Below are 19,010 nucleotides of genomic sequence, written 5' to 3'. Positions count from 1 at the left end.
GAGCACAAGCACAACGACAGGGAGGCGGAGAGACAGAGATATACTGTAGAAAAAAACCCGGCTCCCAAATAGGATCCTAAAACGGCTCCCATTGTGGAGCCGGTTCCAATCGTTCACTTCAAAGAGCCGGCTCTTAGAGCCGGATCGTTCGCGACCGACACATCACTATCCCAGACAGACCACAGTGTTGCTCCGTCCTGCTTCGACAATGATCTGCCTGTTTCTGTCTGTTTTTGCCCACGTCTTCCAGTCAGGTTGGTGTTGCAGTTTACCGAGCCTCGCTCTGAGTTTTACCAGGTGATGTTTTCAGTTTCCAAGAGATGCTGGTGGGTCAGAGTCGCCTCCTCCTCCTCGGTTAGCCGAAAGGCAGCACTTATACCCGGATACAGTGGAGTTAAGAAGCTTTCTAACTTTAACTGGGGCGTTGCATTAGTTCAGACTGCCACATGTCACTAAAACAACCCGAACTAATGAGTTATTACTAACTAACGTCAGCCGCGGGTCTAACAGCACGCAGCGTGGCTCACGCGTTCCGCTCCTCATTGTCAGAAAAGTTGATTCATCGTCCTATTATTAGCTCAGGGGTTCGCGCGCTGCTTATTGGGAAGGTTTGTGCTCGTGCGCAGACTGCGGGATCTGATAGGCTGCTGCAGACAAGAGTCCCCGCAATGAGGCCGACAAAAAGGTCACAGCGAGATCTGCAGGAGCTGGAGGATCTGGTACCCAAACAGGCGCGGAGCGATGAAACCGGTGAGGTTCCAAACTTCTGGTTTGGACAGCGGGGTTGTGGCTTGAAATGATGTCGAAGTGCAGATCTCTGAGCGCCTGCTGCAGGTACTTTGTTTTAAATCCAGCTGCCATGCAGAATATACTACAGAGCTGCTGTTGCGCATGAAAATACCGGAGAACAAACGCCTTGCATAAAGCCTATTGAGATGCAAGTTAAATTTCAAATTGTGAATGTCAGCATTTTTATAAGTGTCCACTAGGGGGCGATGCTAATCAGTGGATGAGAATACCAAGGCAGGATCTGTCAGTGCCGACCCCAAATCGGATTACAGTATTTTATTTGTTAGATGCATTGTGTATTTATTTTTATGAATAAAAATTATTGATATGCATGCATATCCATATTGATATGGGCTGCACAGTGGCGCAGTTGGTAGCACTGTTGTCTTGCAGCAAGAAGGTCCTGGGTTCGATTTCCGGCCCGGGGTCTTTCTGCATGGAGTTTGAATGTTCTCCCTGTGCATGCATGGTTTCTCTCCGGATACTCCGGCTTCCTCCCACAGTCCAAAAACATGACTGTTAGGTTAATTGGTCTCTCTAAATTCTCCCTAGGTGTGTGTGTGTGTGTGCATGGTTGTTTGTCCTGTATGTCTCTGTGTTGCCCTGCGACAGACTGGCGACCTGTCCAGCGTGTACCCCGCCTCTCGCCCCGAACGTAGCTGGAGATAGGCACCAGCAACCCTCCCGACCCCATTAGGGACAAGGGTGAACAGAAAATGGATGGATGGATGGAATGGATGCATGCAACCAGTTTCCTTCAGAAATTCTAGAATTACTTTATTTAGTCATATTTTATAGTTTTACCTTTGTATAATAGGTAATTAACACCATATTCAGCGAAGAGGGATTTTATATAGAGAATTAGTAAACAAAGAGCATAATTAAAATCAAGTAACACAGACAATGACTGTTTAATGATACAGATTTACTTGATAATCTAATTCAGGGTTTATGTAAAATGTATTGTAAGCCTGGCGGGCCACCAGACTTTACTTGTGCCCCCACCAGGCTTTGCAATGTTAATTTATTTTAGTTCTTTTTTTAATGATTGCTTTTTTTTTTTAGGACTTTATAGTTGGTGTTTTGGTATTAACTTCCAGTCTTCCAATAACGCATAGTTATCAAGTAATATTTTCAAATTTTCTGTCAATTTAAAAAAATATTTTTACTTAAAAACATGGCAGGTGGCTGGATGACTGCCCTAGTGCTCAAAGCATCCGGCTTAGCGAGTTTTCTGGGTGAAACCCTGCAACTGTATTTCCAACTCGAGAAACAATAACGTATTCTATTCTAATGACATAATCTTTTAATATGTTTGCTAGAAATTCAGTGTAAAGTTTGGGATGCTAGATTGAGTTTGATACATTTGGTCTCATTTGTTGTTGGCCTCAAGCGCATGATTTGGTCAAGTTAAACAGTTCCCCGTGTGCCATTTCAGGCTGGACAGGGGCGAACGAACGCACCTTCATCGCCGTAAAGCCGGACGGTGTGCAGCGGAAACTGGTGGGAGAAATAGTGCGTCGTTTTGAGAAGAGAGGCTTCAAACTCGTTGCTCTTAAGCTTATAAAGGTATTCACTTGTGGTTCAAATGCTGCGGAGGGTTAGCACAGTGGATCAGAAATGCAATCTGGTAAATTAATGTGTTTATCTTGGTTGCACGTGCACACCAGGCGTCTGAGGAGCTGCTAAGCGAACACTACTGGGAGCTCAGGAACAAGCCTTTCTACAGCACCCTAATAAGCTACATGAGTTCTGGACCAGTTGTTGCAATGGTGGGTTTCCTCAATGGGTTTCTCAGCAACGTTTTGATGTGTTGGGTTGTGTTCAAAAGCGTCCTGCTTTTTGTGTAGGTGTGGCAGGGTTTAGATGTTGTGAAGACCGCTCGCAAGATGCTGGGCGAGACCAATCCCGCAGACTCACTGCCGGGAACCATCCGGGGAGATTTCTGTGTGGAAGTGGGCAGGTAAGTCATTTCATCACCTTTCTCCGCAAGTTACAGGTCTGATCTCAGTCTTTTATCTGTGGAAACATGCAAACATGTTTTCTAGTTATACTGGGTAAGAATAAACTGCAGGATAGTAACCATTGAATTAACAATCTCAGAAATCCTTTAAAGTCATTGTGAGGATATATTGTTGGTTAAAAAAAACAAAAAACGGACGATTGTATTACTTTTTTTAAATAGTCGTGTTTTCAGAAAGTACTTGTTAATTTTGCGTCGGGATGATAATCACTGGAGCAACTTTCACTCTGTTTTCAGGAATGTGATCCACGGCAGCGACTCGGTGGAGAGCGCCCAGAAAGAAATCTGTCTCTGGTTCCGTCAGAGTGAGCTCCACCCCTGGGAGAACAGCACCAACAACTGGATCTACTGATGTTTACAGACCTTCTGCAGCATTAAAAGATCAAACCTCAGTAAACTTTGTCTTTTTAGCTTCAGTAGTTTGTAGCAAAGAAAGGTCGTCTCTGCTTTCCTGCATCATTTCCTTGGTTTACATTTTAGATGGGGCAAACTTAAAGGGGTAGTATTATGTAAAATTGACTTTTTTGAGCTTTGCATCATGTTATGATGTTATGAAAACATACCTGGTGTGTTGCTTTGATCCTCTCATACATACTTGAGAAATCCTTTAATCTCCCATGGCAACCATTTAGCTGTGATGGGACTGAGCGCCAGCGATGATGACAAAGCTCCTCCTTGGAGCTGCAATTTCCAACCTTCAGAGCATTACAGAGCTTTTCGCTTAGCTCCTTCAAACTAGCCAGCAGCAATTAAAAAAAAATTTGCTGAGCTCAATATACCGGCTACTTCTCTGTGCAACGCTGGCAAAGACGTTGTTAAGAAGGAGCATGGTTGTGACTTCTTGAAATGCGGAGTATCTTATAGAGACAGAGGCCCAATTTCAAAGCATTAAATTGTAATGTCAAATTTTTCTTAAGTCACATTGATATATAGAATTGTTTATAACAACTAAATGTAACATTCAGTTGTTACTTGATTGTGCTAAAAAATGGCACCATGTGCCTGGAAAAATACACAACACTGGCCCTTTAACAAAACAAAGGTGCACTAAATAGACTAAAATAGTTAGGACCAGCAATGTTTTTAGTTTTTAAGCTATAAGGATAGCTTGTTGCAATAAGAAACTGGAATTATGAAGATAATGGATTTGAAACTCACTCATTACACGATATAAAAAAGAAAATTGATATTTATTAAAACATAAAAGTAGCCTCTTTTCATTTGTATCACATTTTCCAGGTCCTCTGTGGGTGTAAATATGATCATGTGGAAGTACTTGAATGTAAAGTTTAAAACTTTTGAACAGCATTGAACTCTGTATTGTTACTGCTTTTGTATTTTTATACCAGGCTCAGTTTGTAGCCTGTCATAACACTGCATTAAAATTGGAGTAAGTTCATTTATTAAACTTGAATAAAAAAACAAAACAAGTTGAATCTTTCTGAGACGTCTTTTGCTCTGTACTTGTTGCATTCCCCTTTGATGCAAACAAAACAAACCCAGCACACACTCGAGATGATTGCTTTCGGCACACAAATATGTTTTAATATTTAATCCACAGATAGAGATCAATGCACGAGTTTCCATACTGAACAAAGAGGATGGGCTTCAGTGCGTCTGGACATTTACAGTTATCCCTGTACATAAAATAACAGCATGCCACTGTTTGCCTGCTTCACACCAAAGCATCTGATCCACAGCCAATCAAAGAGGGAAATCTTTTATGAACCGAAGGATTAAAATATTCAACTACCAGTCTGAGTAGATGTGGAAACGGTGTGACCTTTCACCTGTCTCAGACTGCTGCCGCCGCATCACATATTTCCAGGATTTTTCTCAGCAGGTCTGTGCCTTGAAAAATTACTAACTTCCACATTTTGTCACGTTACATCCATAAACTTTAATGTAATTGAAATGAGAGGCATATATTTGTATTTAGCACCTTTTACTCTGATAATTTGTGATAAAAATCCTAAAAAAAAAAACACCACTTAATTGGTAAACAGAATTCATTTGTATGTTTTTAATTTTCTTTACAAAATTACAGCTGTTTTGTGGTAAACTAATGTTGCATGTCACCCTGAAAGCACCATACCCACCGTGAAACCTGGTGGCGGCAGCGTCATGCTGCGAGGACGCTTTTGTTTAGCACAGACAGGGAAGAATCACCTAGAGGACAAGAGGATAAATGATGAGTTACTAATTATAAAATCCTCACTGTGGATTTGCATGAACTCTCCTTTTACTCTGAAACCTTTAAATGAATTTGTTGCTTTATCATGTAAAATTCCAATAAATTACATTTATGGTCGTAACATGACAAGATGTAGAGAGGCTCAAGGAGTAAGAATAGTTTTTCAAGGCGCTGCATGTTTTCAATCGGGACCTAAACAGGCTGTAAAGCATTTCAAGGGGGAAAATAAATATAATTTCTCAACTTATTCAACATTTACTTTCACTGGGACCAAATGTATTTTACTTTAACTTATATCATTGCATAAGAACGGCAAAATGTACTTCTTTTTTTTTTCTTTTTGGAAAATGCAACTTCATCTACCATCACATTGCTGTATCTGTTGCTCTCCTTTCTTGTTTTTGTTTTTAGATTTAAGTTTCCATAGATAGCGGACTTAATGGCAAAAATTATTAGGAGCTCTGGGCTCGATGCACCCGAGACTGAATGTCAGAGATAAGGTGTGCTTACAGGGTGAGTATTTGATGGTTACAGAGGAGGGAGGTAGTTACAAGGCTTATGAGGATGGTTACAATGCCCTGTGTGGGACAGACACAGGATGGCAAGCAGATAACTAGGCCAAAGGAGGTACTTACAAGGCATTAAAGTTAAAAGGTGGTGGGGTAGCGGGGGGTTTAATAGTTACAAGGAAAGATGCGCAGCTTGAAGGGTTTATTCATTTTCAGAGCCAGAAGGGAACTTTTGCATGACCAGGGAATAATTACAAAGTTTTAGTGGCTTGAAGCTTCTGGGGGCGGGAGAGGAGAGAGAGGGAGGTTTCTTCAATAAGATGTTCAGGTGTACTGCTACAGCAGATTTAGGCGTCACTCCGGCACGTAGGACACCTGCCAGACGATGATGTGGCTTCGCTCAGCTTTGCTCAAAGCAGGTTTCATCTGCGAAGCACCACCGCCGCTGTCACCTTCCTCCGTCTCATCATCCTCCCCATCACCTGCAGGAAAAAATAAAAACATGGATCAGGACACAATTATTCCTATAATTCATGAAAATAAAACACCTCTGACATTAGTACACAGAAATGGGTAACACTTTATTTGAAGGTGTGTACAACAACTGTTATGACACCTGACATAACACCTGTTATGAACATGAAGGAGTCTTCATAAATGTTTATGACTGTTGTCATGAATTATCATTTGGTAAATTATGACACTTTTAATGCAAAGTATCACTAAAAGTTGCATTGAAAGGGCATTAAAATTGCCAACTTGGTATTTTTTGGTAAATACTGACAATTTTCAGTGCAAAGTTGTACTAAAAAGTCCACTAAAAGTCCACTAAAAGTGTCAACTTTGCATTAAAAGTGTCATGATTTACTGAATGACACTTCATGACAACAATCATAAGCATTCATGAAAACTCCTTCATGTTCATGACACGAGTTACATCATGTTTATGACAGTATTATGTCAGTCTTATTCACACTCCTTCAAATAAAGTGTTACCCAAAAAGGTAACTTTTAATAAAATGTTATTAGAAAAGTGACGTAGTAGCTAACATCATGTATGTGTTTTTTGTTAGAGTGAAGGTTTGTGAGAGTCACTGCCCACCTATGCGGAAGTCGATGTAGCCCTCTCCTCCGCTCAGCACCAGCACGTTCTGGACGCTCTGCGCCTCCGTCTCTGTGGGTGCTGCGGTGCTCTGACCTTCGGATGGACTGTCCAGAACGCTGCCGTTTAAGGTGGCCAAAACATTACCTGTGCAAAAAAAAAAAAAAAAAAAAAAAGGAACAAGTCGTTAAATATAAAAGAGCAATTTGGAAATTTAAATTGCACTTATAGGACAGCCTAGAAAAAAAGTCACAATCTGTTTTTTAAATCTAATTAAAACTATCAAAATTGAGTTCTCCTTTGACGGAGGGCTTAAAATATGGTAGTATTGAAGATTCTTGTGGAGTTCCTCAAGACTGTCATCTGGGCCCTGCCTTGTTTTCAATATGTTACTTTTGAGGTTTAAAATACTTTTATGTTTTATTAATATAAAAGCTATCAATTCTGTGCAAATGACATTAAGACAGGTAAACGAAGCATCTAGACCAGACTTTTAAACTCACTCAATCTGTCTTAACAATCTAAAAACCTAATCATTTAAAATTAAGCTCTCTGTTGTAGAGGGATGCTTTAAAATGTTCAGATTTGTGACACTGTTCCGTCCCAGCACCACGTTCATGAGGCGTACCTCAAGGCTCCACTCTGGGCTCTGTTTTGTTTTCAATATGTGAGAAGTTATTGGACTTTAAAGTGGCATTCATGCTTGGGTGAAAAAAGAATAATGCTAAAGTCATCAAATTTAGGTGACCTAAATTTCCTAACCGTGTTTTGGGGCCTTTAAATTGATATCAAGCTTCATTTTATACTGTGTTGTCATCTCTGTCATATCTCATGAACAAAAAAGTCACTTGAAGGCGGTACAAAAAGCGTTTCATTAACGTAAAGGTAAAGCCATGATCTATAGTTACCTGGTACGGATACGAAGAACTTGACAGCATCACGGTGTCCATGGAAACACAGCTGCGCTTGGGCCATGGAGCAGTAGGGGATGAAGCTGCCGGTGCTCTTCTCAGAGCTGTCATCGCCATACACATGGATCACCCCGCCGGAGGACGTAGGAGACACTTTATTGGCTGATGGAGAAAGAGAGAGAGCATATTGGTGAGCAGGCAAACAAGAAGGCTTGCAGTAAAAATCACACATGCAAATTTAAACACTTTAAACCCCAAAATAAAATGATAAATCAAAAATCTTGCATGCAACAAATGTGTTACACAGAGAAGATATATATGAAAAAAAACGGTCATGCAAAGCATCTAATCGGTAAAAGATGAAAATAAAAATCTTTTAGTGTTTCTCAGTAAAGTAATAAAACACAAGACTGCTGAAAGTATACCACCAACAAAAAGCATGTAGTATACTGGAGGTCTGCAGGGAAATACGAAGGGTTCACTGGGTGAGAACAGTAAGATCACAACAGCAGGAGGAAGGGAGGGAGCGCTCCCACTTACCCCTCAACCCCAGCAGCTGTCCCCGGTGAAGAACCACCGCTTTGGGGGGAGCGAGAAGAGGAGAGAGGGACGAGAAAGAGGAAAGCAACAGAAAAATGTTACGACCTGGACTGGGAGAAGGAGGTCCAACCACTGAGGGAGAGAGGAAAGACGGAGGAGGGAGAAGATGCATGGAGAAGAGCAGAGAAGGTCGGTGGGAGTTTTTTTTTTTTACCCCTCCAGGGGGTATTTTTGTGGGCTCTAGTGTCCCTTATATGACAGTGGGCTGACAGGAAACGGGGAAGGAGAGGGGGGAAGACATGCGGCAAATGTCGTCGGGTCTGGGAGTCGAACCCGCGACGCCCGTGTCGAGGACTCAAGGCCTCCAAATACTGGTCGTGCTAACCGCTACGCCACCACGGCACGCCCCCGGTGGGAGTTTTTAGATTTTTAAAAAATAAAAATCCAAAGAACCAGTTTAGGGAATGAATTTTTTAAAAATTGTCATATTTTCTGTTTTGTAGTGCAATTAAATCCAAACTAACTTTCTAAGCAATTACTAAATAATTTGTAGTAATTTCAAGGTAAAGCCATCAACTTCAAATCAATTTCAAAAACCTAATTTCTATATAATGAAAAAAAAAAAAAAGGCTACCTAAATGTTTCCACAATGTAAACACTATCAGAAAATATCCTTCTCACAAGGGACTATACAGCTTTTTATTTATGGTATGTTGTGATACACTTCTAATCTTTAATAGAGTAAAAGACTCAAGACTCAAGAACCTTTCATTCTTGAGTCTTTCACAGATTTAACAGGTCTTCTTCCATGATTCTCCCAATTTTTGGTCCATTCATCTTCCCATCCACAGCGACCAGATTCCCTGTCTCTGCTGAAAGAAACAAAATCATCCCCACAGCACAATGGTCCATGTTTATAGAGATCTTGTATATAGGGCAATGAGCAATGTTAGTCTGCTGCAAAAGAATAATGAAGTTTGAAAAACACGTGTACTTCTGTTTCAAGAAGTTCAAACTTATGTCCTGCTTTGTGTTTGTCTATCCCATAAAATTGACATTCAAAAGGGGTATGAATGTTTTCCCCCCATTTTGCTGCGTGTCATTTTCTGTCACACTTACTCTCTGTCAGCGGGATGGAGATGATCACGCCGTTTCCTGTCCCCACCCAGAGACGGTTTCCACCAATCAGCAGGGCCGTGATCCGCACAAACGAGAAGCCCAGCTTGCCGGTACCTTAAACCCAGAACCATGGACGGCGTGTTAAAGCTCAACATCAAACACCCCAGCAATGATAACTAACTGCGTAAAATCTCCATGAGCCGGGATTAACCGAGTTCGAACTCACCCAACATTTTGCTGACGTATGGCTCAATGTCCACATCCTGGAGGTGCTGGTGCGTGTGCGCGTGGTACAGACGCAGGGTGGAGTCTAACCGGATCGAGACCCACACGCCGTCACCGATCCAGGCCAGCTGCCGCACCTGGCTCTCCCTTCGGGGGTGGGCGTCGAACGACTTCTACGAAGCAGCAGAGAACCAGAAACAGAGAGAATCATTAGAAAAAAGCAGCAGCTGACGTACTGTAAGGAAAAACTGAAGCTGAATGTTGGATTCGGTTGTTTAACAGAGGGATGTCCTGTAACTCACCTCGATCTGCATGCTTTTGGGCTGAATGACATGAATCTTGTTCTTGTAGCCGCACCAGACCTTATCGTGGACGACCGCCATGCAGCGGATGGAGTGATGAGGCCGGCCGAGGTCCATGAGGTGATAGTTGGACAGGTCCCACAGGCCGTCTGGGGACAAAAACACAGTGAAGCGATGCCACCGCAACAGACAAAAGCATCTGGAGGCAGTCGCACCAACATGAAGCGACAGTCAAGATGCAAACACCTTCTGATCGGTGGAATATGGCGAGCGTCCCGTCAGCGAGGGCGACCAGCACACGACCTTTCACGTGCCTGAAAAGAGACAGGAGACAGAAACTGCTGAAAGACTGGAGAGAGAGACCCTGAATTCAGAGCAGAGCGCTACAACAAAATGACATGTAGCCGCGACAAAAAGGACGTGGAGGAATGTTTGACTTACACCAGACTGAGAACCGAGTCTTTGAGTTTGATGGAGTGGAGACACTTCTTCCAGTTTCCGATGGCAGAGTGGACATAAAGCCTTGGAGGGAAAGAAGAAGATCAGCAACGAGAAAACAGCTTTTCTTTCTTGTTTCTGCTATTTCTGTTTAACTTTTTAAAAAACTGCATTTTCAAACCTAACCTATTTAAGTCAGTGTAGACTTTTTTCTGTCTTCATACACTACATACATACACATCATTTTATGACTGTTGTTATTTTTTCCTTTCATCAAAGCACATCAAGAAGTGTTGTGTTTACAATCTAACTTCTAGATTTATTTTCTTATTTTATTTCATATAAAAAAACCATGAAGCTTTATTTGAATTGTTGAAAAATAAAACCTCATAAGAAGTAGATCTGCTCACCAGCCGTTCTGCGCCCCGAGCCACATGGTGGGGGCCACGCTGGTGTAGTTTTTGGTTTCTTCCCCTCCTTCCTCAGACTCTGCGGGCTGAGACGATTCGTCTTTGGACTGGCCCGCGTTCCTGAGTGGACAAGACGCCATTGGAAGCCTCAACCAGTGCGCTTATTGACACGTTTTCCGCAGATCTGTCTGTGCACGTGCAACTTTTGACTTCCTACCTATCATCTGCCGGACGAGGCTGAGGATCGGTGAAGACGTGCTCGGTGAAGGGCCCCGGGCGTCCGGACCCCATCTCCGGCTGGCTGGCTGTGGATTCAGAAACCTCCGTGGCCTCCGTGGCTTCCTCGGCTGACTGGGCGGGGTGAATCTTCCCGTTTATGGGGGGAGCGGCGGGGGCTGCAGAAAAACACCAGAGAAATGTAGACACACAATGTCATTTCCTCTGTCAGGTACATCGCTAAAATATTCACACCGCTTGTCACATTACAAACGCAGCAGGGTCAGAAAAGCTGAAGAGAGTTGATGCAAAGATGGATGGAGTTAAATACAGAATAAAAAACCCGGTGAAGAGACTTAGACCAGCGTGGTCGTTGACTCTAAACATGAAGCCTGAGCTAAAATGAAGTATATATTCATGTCTTAGAACATCCCAGTCAAAGTCCAGACTAATCTAACTGAGAATCTGACAAAACTTCAAAACAAACTTTTAGTGCCGATGTGTGCAAAACGGATCGGTACAAACCACAGCGAAAACACAAAATTTCACAAAGTATTTTTTGTCTAGTTTCTAGTACAAATAGTTTAGTGCACTTGAAATAAGATAAAACTGTCTCACAAGTACCTTTTCATTATGATATGAGTTTACTATTGATGAAAAGCACTACGTAGTTCCACTGATAGATTATTTCACACATAACTACTTCGTTGTCTTACAACCAGCTTCTATATCATGATGTAAGTTAGTTTTGTCTTATTTCTAGAGTACTTTACTCTAGAAGCTGTACCAAAAATACTTGGTAAGAATTTGTGTTTTTCCAGTGCAAGAAGATGGCTTTCCAGGCACTGAATTAGATGTCTGTCACACTTTTATTTATTTATTTATTTATCTGTCACATTTTAAAACCCTGGAATATTTTTCCTCCTTTGCAAAGATGTTCCACTTTATGTTGATCCATTGAACAAAACCCCAATAAAGTACCATGAAGTCTGAGGTAGAAATGTGACAAGATGAGGAAACGTTAAAGCAGTTTGGAAACTTTTGCAAGATGCTGTATTGGTGATGAGCCCACCTTGTCCTTTATCCACTATGGGTGTGTCTGTACGCGAGGAACAGTTGCTACGGGCAACACTGCAGTTCGTGGCACAGCCAACCAGCGTGATGCCAGCCAACATGCCCTCCACGCCACCCATGTCCTCTCCTCCTCCTGCTCCTCCATCACCTGGATCCAACACGATTTCTCCTGCTGGATAATCACTCTCACTGGCAGCTGGAGAAACCAGAAATACACATGAGCAGCAAAAAAAACAACAACAACTTACTTTCACGTTGAAATATAAAACAATCAGGCATAAAATGGTGTTTTCTATTTGACCTGGCACACTGGAGATGCAGAGCACGTGTGCGTTGCAGACGTTGAACTGGTCGACCAGAGAACCAGGCTGGTTGGCGTCGATGATGACCACCTTGCTGGCAGAGTGGGTGCTGGTGAGGATCCACACTCGACTGTTCATGCTGTCTGTCTCCTGGAGCTCCTTAGACTGAGACAGGGGTGGAAAGATAAAAACAATGGTGATAAAGTAAGAAAAGGAAAGGGTCACTCATGGTTAATTATGGAGGAAATAAGTCATTAAAACACGACGGGCTACCTTCCTCTTCTCAGGTGACGTGTTCTTCTTTTCCGCTCGGTCCTCCTCAGTCTGCAGGGGGTCACCGCTGCCTGATGGTGCTTTGGGTGGCGCCGCCTCCTGGCTGCTGACTCTCCATCCTGTCAGGTCGACTCCCGCTGCGCACCACAACTACAAGCACAAATGCAAATGAAGAACGAAGCACAAACCGTCGTTGAATCTGCCGCAGTCTAAAGAGGCAATCAGATAAAGTAAGAATAAAAGAAATGGGCCAGGATCGAATAAGTTTATATTTCTACCCCCTTTTCAAACATGTAGTCAGCTAAACCGATATTATGAAGTTTGAATTGTGCATGTGAATATGTTTGAAATAAATAACTAAACTGAACTAAGCTAAACTAAACCTGGATCAGATTGACTTTTTTAGTTTTGTGACCACCTCCAACAATAGCGTTGAGGGGAAGTCAGCTTTTTAAATATTTTAAGTAGTGACACAAAATAACACACTCCGAGTAAATAGTGAGGCTTCCACATAATCACACACTTCTAATACAACTTTTCCATCTTTCATCTAAGAATAAAAACAGATGAAAAAAGTAAATGAAGCATTCTTTGAGCTTATGTACCCACTTAGCTCATTTCAGTGAAATCCTCTCACCTTCCTGTTGGGGTCTTTCTCCACCAGAGGGCGACAGTACACCGGAACAGGCACATTCTTCATGCGGTTATCCTCTTTCTCATTGGTCTGCAGTGAAAAGTGATGAGTGGTCAGGAGACAGGTGAGGAGATTATATGTTTTGGTTCGCTCGTAGCATCTCGAAAAAAAAAAAATTATATATATATAAAAACCCCAAAAAGCACCGTTTGACGTCACGATATACCCACGCTATCCATCTTTTTTGCCTCCACCTCTATCTGTTATGGTGTTCATTGCTACAAAATATTAAAGTCTAAGCCATGTATGTGACAATATTAATCCACTGTGCGTCATCCATCCATCCATTTTCTCTACACCCTTGTCCCATAGAGGGGTCGGGAGGGGTGCTGGTGTCTATCTCCAGCTGACGTTCCGGGCGAGACCACTGTGCATCAATATTTTGAAATTAGATTAAGCCAGGGAGGGATTTGAGCAGCAATTAAATGTTTGTTCTAGAAGCCAAAACAACTAAAAATTGAGAAATAAAACAAAACACCACAGTCTCATCACTATAAAGTGCATTAGTTGCTCTTTTTTTTTAGGTAAAACACCAAGGTAAAGCAGAGTTAAGAAGTGTGTAAGGTAGGGCAGGTTGAGACAGACAGAGGTCAAAGGTAAAAAGGCTGCCAGGGGTAAGAAAGTCTTGTATCAAATATCTAACCACATCATGCCTACAAATAAAACGTTATCGCTCAAATTTCATGCATTTCTGTAAGTCCGCTAGATCACAAATCCTACGTTTGGGATTTTTGTTCTTTTTTAATTAAAAAATATCTTCCTCTATCAGCTTCTGAGAGGGTCAGAGATTCAGGTGGGAGGTTAAAAACAGGAGGGGGAAGCCATGATGGCGCATGCTGGCTCTCTGTCGGTCTCACTTGCCTGTTGTCTCTTCAGCGGGCTGTCCTTAGCGCCGTCCGTCTGACCACCAGTCTGCGGGAGACCAGAGTTAGAGCCACCTGCCTACCAACACACCGCGCCGTCGGCCTTTTTCCAGCCAAGAGAATCGACCTCTCTCTGCCAGCAACACTTCAAGATACACTTGAAGCCGGACATATTTATACACTCTAAGACAAACTTTTTTTTTTTCCTGTCTTACATTAAATCAGACTAAATCTTTCAGTTTTAGGTAAGTTAGGATGACTTTTTTCTTCTTTTTTCATTGATTAATTCTGATTTCATCAAAATTTATATATTTGCTTAGGATTTGGCAGATTTACCCTTTAAACTGTAGGACTCGTTTCAACCTTTAAGGTTTCTCACAACATTTTGCTGGAATTTTGGCCCATTCCTCCTGACAGAACTGATGTAACTCAGTCAGAATTAGGTCAGGGCTCCGTGATGGCAGCTCCTAAATGTCGACTTTGTTATATTTAAGCCACTTTGATTCAGATTTGAAGGCATTTGGCTCATTGTGTCTCTGAAAAACCTATTCCACACAATGCTGTAACTTCTTGACAGATACCGTGACATTTTGCGCTAATATTCCCACATGATGTCCTTTCTTCGTAATGTTATGTTTTGGGAAGTGCACCAGATCCTCCTGAAGTAAAACATTCCCACAGCATAATGCCCCAAATGTAACATTTACAATATGGTCAAACATCTCAATTTAAGATCTGTCCCTGAATGTATTTATGTGTTATATTCTGAGTGTTTTATGTTGTTTTTATGACTTCTTCCACACTGAGTGACCTTTCAGCCCATCTCACTACAGTGCTTTTTCTGACCTGAAAGAGGAAACGTCTCATCCTGTTTAAATCGAGACGGTACGCTGAAATAGCTCAAAGACAAAAAAAAAAGGTAGAAGCGTTCTACTTCTATTATAAGTTCTAACTTCTTATTTCCAAGGACAGGACAATTTCCAAGCTGATTTTTTAAAATCTAAGCTGATAATAAAGTTACTGTACTGGGATTTTGTGTCCGTTTAAGAAGACTAGACCTTAAAAATTATTTTAAAGGTTACTTTAAAATCCTCATGTATTTAAAAATAATTCCTACACTTCATAAAGTTTACAAAGAAGGTTTAGGTCCCAGTTTCAATCTCTCATGTCTGCCAGTTGACGCTGTACAGTAATGTGCAAGAGTCTTATGTTATCTGTTTTCCTTGTGTTTTCTTTTAGGTTGTGATTAAGATTTTACTGTAATATTTTATTGTGGTCGTCATGCTTTCTTGAGGTCATTAGCTGCTCTTTCACTTCTTTCAGTCTAGTTTTGAGCCATTGTCAGAGGAATGTCTTTTCTTTTCTCGTTGAGGAACTTAATTTGGCCCGAGGAGAGCGCTGGTCTTCTCTGAGAACAATTCCAAAACATCTTTCCTCTTAGCACAAAGGCTGAGGTCCTCTTTTGCTCACTCTACAGGTTTCCTATAAAAACCAAATCTGAGGACTGAGACGATCAAAACGGTTTCGAGATTTTTCTCTGTGATTTGGTTCATTCTCCTCAATGCCCGTGTGCAGAAACTCGCAAATAAATCTGACTGATTTATGAAGATCAACATCCGCCTGCCTTACTTTAATGGGATGGGACAAGATTTTCCCATTTTGAGGAAAAACCTGTCGCCTTTTCTCATTTTTGGATTACAAGCTGCTCAACATGCTGTCATGTAACCAAACAGGACTGAAGATAAATGGAAAAACAGCCAAACTTCAGAAGACATGAAGAACTATCGATCATGCAAGATCCGAAATTATTACAAGAAATTCTTTGTGAATTAAGACATAAGGAAATGATTGGACTTTTACATTTTTGGAGGTCTCGTAGCCGTGAAGGTGGGGAGACCCCTGTGTGTGCATTTCACCTGCTTGAGGCGAGATGGCACGCTCCAGCCACAGGCCTGCATGATGCCGTCGTCACGGCGCATGTGCTCTCGCACCTGCCTGTACTGCTCACGCCGCTGCTCTCGGCGCGCCATCAGCGCCGAGTCACTGAGGAGAGACGCAACACCGTTACTGGCCAGTCTGGAAGCAACGGGGTTGGGGGAAGAAAGAGAGGGGAGAGAAGGCGAAGCGTTAGCAGCCTGGCCAGCCAGCAGCGAGAATCAGAGAAGAAGAAGAAAAGATGGAGAAAGGAAGCAGAAGCAAAGCTGCTATTTCCTGTTAGGGAACATTAGTTAGTAACAATTAGTAGTTGTTTTTGGCTGCTTTCGCTCACTCTTCAGGGAAGAACTCCAGCGTGCGGTTGGAGGTGGAGATCTGGCACATGGTGTGACTGCGCCGCTGGTTGAACGCCGGCGAGGGCGACTTGTAGTGGATGTTGACGTTGGAGTAAGGTCGCTTGACGGGAGGAGGGCTGGACGAGGAGCTGAAGAGGCGTGCAAAGCTTTGGGACAGAGAGAGTCATAAAATTATCTACTTTAGCTGTATTTTTGTTTTTATTTCAGTAAATATTTCAGAATAAAAGCTGAAACTTACAACTGCCAGATGGTGGACTTCTTCTTCTCCTGGATGGGCGGACTCTCCCTAGAAGCCCTGGGAGAAGAGAGGAGAGTAAGTTCATAATATAAATAAATAGTTCAATTGTAAAATGGCATTAGGAGATTTCATAAAGTAACAAAATATGATGAAATGAGAAAGAAAAGGCAATGGAAGAAGCAAATCAGATTTGTTTTTCTTTTAGACAAAAGATGAAAAATTTGAGATGCTCTTAATTTTCCACCAAAAGTTGCATCTGTTCATGAGTACCTGATCATCTCTGTCCATCGCACCGCCTCCTGCAGCTCCATCAGCCTCTCTTTGTACTGGTTCCGCTCCATCAGCACACGGGCCATCTCCACCCGAGTGAAGCGGCGCCGCTGGGTCATCGACATGTCCCCGTCCTGCATAGGCGACGAAAACTGGGCACAAAGAAGGAGGGTACACTTTCACAAACCAATTTCAACTAAAGGAACTCATACAGGCTGATTCCCATCTTTTATTGTACAAACCCTACGCAGCTAAATACACGTCATTAATGCACAAACACTTGAAGTTTTGTTTTCTTTCCCTTGTGTCTGCCAATGATAGTAGAGGTACTGAACGTGGTTTGTAGGACAGGACTTAGGAGTGCAGAGGTTGAGTTTACTCACGTCATCAACAACTTCGTCTTTGGAGTCCCGAGATGCTTCTGCTCTTAACCTGCAGTCAGAAAGCAACACACAACAACTCAGTTACCTAGAATAAAAATTATTTAATTTGGTTTCTAGAGTATTAACTTCTAGACTCTAGCCACGCTGTAGATGCAGATGCTTTAAGGAAAACACATTTTTAAAGAGGAAGTCGTGTTCCTTTGGATGATCCACCGTATTAGCAGATCAGGATCAATTCCCAGCCGAATTGTTTTTAACATCAAATTGATGATGTAATTTATATCTGACAGAAGGTGGACAAACATTTCTAACTCTAAGCACTTTTCAAACCCAGCTTTTTATCTTTGCTGTTTTTTTATTCTAATATTTCATATATTCACTGCTTATCATTATATATTGTAGCTGTTTTTACATGTATGAGCGTATACCTGTTTTTCCACAGCGTTTTGGTCAATCAATCTATCAGCCGATCAATCAAGATGGTATTTGTTATTCTACAATTAAATGTAACACAAGGTGTGCAGTTACAAAAACGTGAACACAAAAGCAAGTAAGCAACCGTCAATTAATTAATACAAAAAAAATTTAACATGACTAGAATAAAATGTCATGTGAAATGTGGGACTGAGAAAACGTGTCAGTAGGAAAAAGCAAAGACTGAAATAAACATTGTAAATAAAATAACAAAACTCCAGAAACACTTAAAAATCTTCATAACGCTTCATACCAAAATCTAGAAGAGTTTTAGGAACAAAAAAATATAATTAATTTTAATTGCATTAAGGCAAAAAGGAAGCATTGGAATTTCTACAACAGCTCAATTAAATAGCAAATGAATAAAATAAGTGGTAAAGTAAAATAAACTACTGAATTTCAAGTAAATGCCAGGTTAATATATATATATATATATATATATATATATATATATATATATATATATATATATATAATCTGCATGTATATAAGCTCAATTTGACCTAAACGTTCAAATCCATCTTCACCGTTTCATCTAAAGAAACTTCCCAGATCATCATCCTAGCTCATAAAATCAGACATATGAAACTAGTGCTAGAAATGCGATTATTCTGGAAAATGCAAGGACATATGATTTAAATGTGCAGCGGCGCTTTGACATTTCAATTAGCGTTGAATTTCTGCGTCTAGTGAATTTTGTCCAAAACATGAACTTGGAGACCGAAACAGTTTTTTTTGTGGGTTTGAGAAAAACAAACAGAAACTACGAGCTTCACATTTGAATATTTTTCCTCTTCCCTGTTATATTTGCACCCAGCAAGAGAAACAGGTATTCAACACTATCATGTTACTGCTGCTGAGATAAACCTGCTACTTTACCCTCCCTGGGTTTTAGGTTACAGGTCAACAGGTTCTTGTTGTGTACCAACTGTGGAGCTCTCTCATCCTGAACTGTATTGCCTCTAAAATCTTGTAAGACAAATCTGAAAAAAAAAAAACCAACAAAAAAACAAAAAAGGTTCTTTCACCTCTTGATTTCTTCTTCCAGCTCCTTGATTCTGGCGTCCACCTTGTTCTTGGACTGCCGCACCGCCTCCAGCTCCTCCCTCAGCACCTCCTGCTCACTCGACAGCTCATCCACTTTGGCGATAAGATCGTTTTTTACAATGTTCAGAGCGTTTCTGTCAAACAGCAGAGAGACAAGAACGGGTATTGAAACAAGCTGTCATTTTCTAATGTAATAGTACCTTCCACGCGTAGCATCTCAATTAGGTCAGGCTAGCATATCACTGAAAATCTTTAACATTTATTTGAATAATCCAATTCCAAAATGAAAAAAATATCAAGAGTAAATACAGAAAGTGTTTATT

The 19,010-nt window shown here is 41.4% G+C and overlaps 2 protein-coding genes across 19 annotated transcripts in view; one reads left to right on the top strand and one right to left on the bottom strand.

Moving 5' to 3' along the window:
• The first annotated feature begins 168 nt into the window (after positions 1 to 168).
• On the top strand, positions 169 to 3,204 carry nme3 (NME/NM23 nucleoside diphosphate kinase 3). Of its 2 annotated transcripts, none has more exons than XM_028041968.1 (5): positions 169 to 254; positions 2,228 to 2,358; positions 2,460 to 2,561; positions 2,640 to 2,752; positions 3,050 to 3,204. In XM_028041968.1, exons 1-5 carry the CDS (start codon positions 209 to 211, stop codon positions 3,162 to 3,164), a joined length of 507 nt encoding a protein of 168 aa, XP_027897769.1. In that variant the 5' UTR covers positions 169 to 208; the 3' UTR covers positions 3,165 to 3,204. The 2 variants fall into 2 exon arrangements, with proteins under 2 accessions (XP_027897769.1, XP_027897768.1); XM_028041967.1 differs by lacking the exon at positions 169 to 254 and adding an exon at positions 279 to 750.
• Positions 3,205 to 4,331: 1,127 nt separating this feature from the next.
• mapk8ip3 (mitogen-activated protein kinase 8 interacting protein 3) overlaps positions 4,332 to 19,010 on the bottom strand; it is a 32,103-nt gene continuing 17,424 nt past the window's right edge. For 6 of the 17 annotated variants that reach the window (XM_028041953.1, XM_028041957.1, XM_028041965.1 and 3 more), the window contains 22 exons: positions 18,669 to 18,821; positions 17,167 to 17,215; positions 16,784 to 16,935; positions 16,514 to 16,570; positions 16,254 to 16,421; positions 15,901 to 16,027; positions 13,983 to 14,033; positions 13,065 to 13,151; positions 12,428 to 12,577; positions 12,154 to 12,319; positions 11,851 to 12,048; positions 10,780 to 10,957; positions 10,563 to 10,682; positions 10,156 to 10,236; positions 9,961 to 10,028; positions 9,715 to 9,863; positions 9,414 to 9,585; positions 9,188 to 9,301; positions 8,069 to 8,107; positions 7,526 to 7,690; positions 6,618 to 6,764; positions 4,542 to 5,997 (listed from right to left, as the gene is read on the bottom strand). In XM_028041953.1, coding sequence (XP_027897754.1) covers positions 5,870 to 5,997; positions 6,618 to 6,764; positions 7,526 to 7,690; positions 8,069 to 8,107; positions 9,188 to 9,301; positions 9,414 to 9,585; positions 9,715 to 9,863; positions 9,961 to 10,028; positions 10,156 to 10,236; positions 10,563 to 10,682; positions 10,780 to 10,957; positions 11,851 to 12,048; positions 12,154 to 12,319; positions 12,428 to 12,577; positions 13,065 to 13,151; positions 13,983 to 14,033; positions 15,901 to 16,027; positions 16,254 to 16,421; positions 16,514 to 16,570; positions 16,784 to 16,935; positions 17,167 to 17,215; positions 18,669 to 18,821 — 2,719 coding nt within the window. In that variant the 3' untranslated portion in view covers positions 4,542 to 5,869. Of the gene's footprint in view, positions 5,998 to 6,617; positions 6,765 to 7,525; positions 7,691 to 8,068; positions 8,108 to 9,187; positions 9,302 to 9,413; positions 9,586 to 9,714; positions 9,864 to 9,960; positions 10,029 to 10,155; positions 10,237 to 10,562; positions 10,683 to 10,779; positions 10,958 to 11,850; positions 12,049 to 12,153; positions 12,320 to 12,427; positions 12,578 to 13,064; positions 13,152 to 13,982; positions 14,034 to 15,900; positions 16,061 to 16,253; positions 16,422 to 16,513; positions 16,571 to 16,783; positions 16,936 to 17,166; positions 17,216 to 18,668; positions 18,822 to 19,010 lie in introns of all 17 variants that reach the window. The other 11 variants (XM_028041948.1, XM_028041949.1, XM_028041952.1 and 8 more) reach the window with 6 other exon arrangements.

The sequence above is a fragment of the Xiphophorus couchianus genome, chromosome 16 (genome assembly GCF_001444195.1).
Source record: "Xiphophorus couchianus chromosome 16, X_couchianus-1.0, whole genome shotgun sequence".
NCBI classification, from domain to species: domain Eukaryota; kingdom Metazoa; phylum Chordata; class Actinopteri; order Cyprinodontiformes; family Poeciliidae; genus Xiphophorus; species Xiphophorus couchianus.
This window is presented reverse-complemented; position numbering and strand designations above follow the sequence as displayed.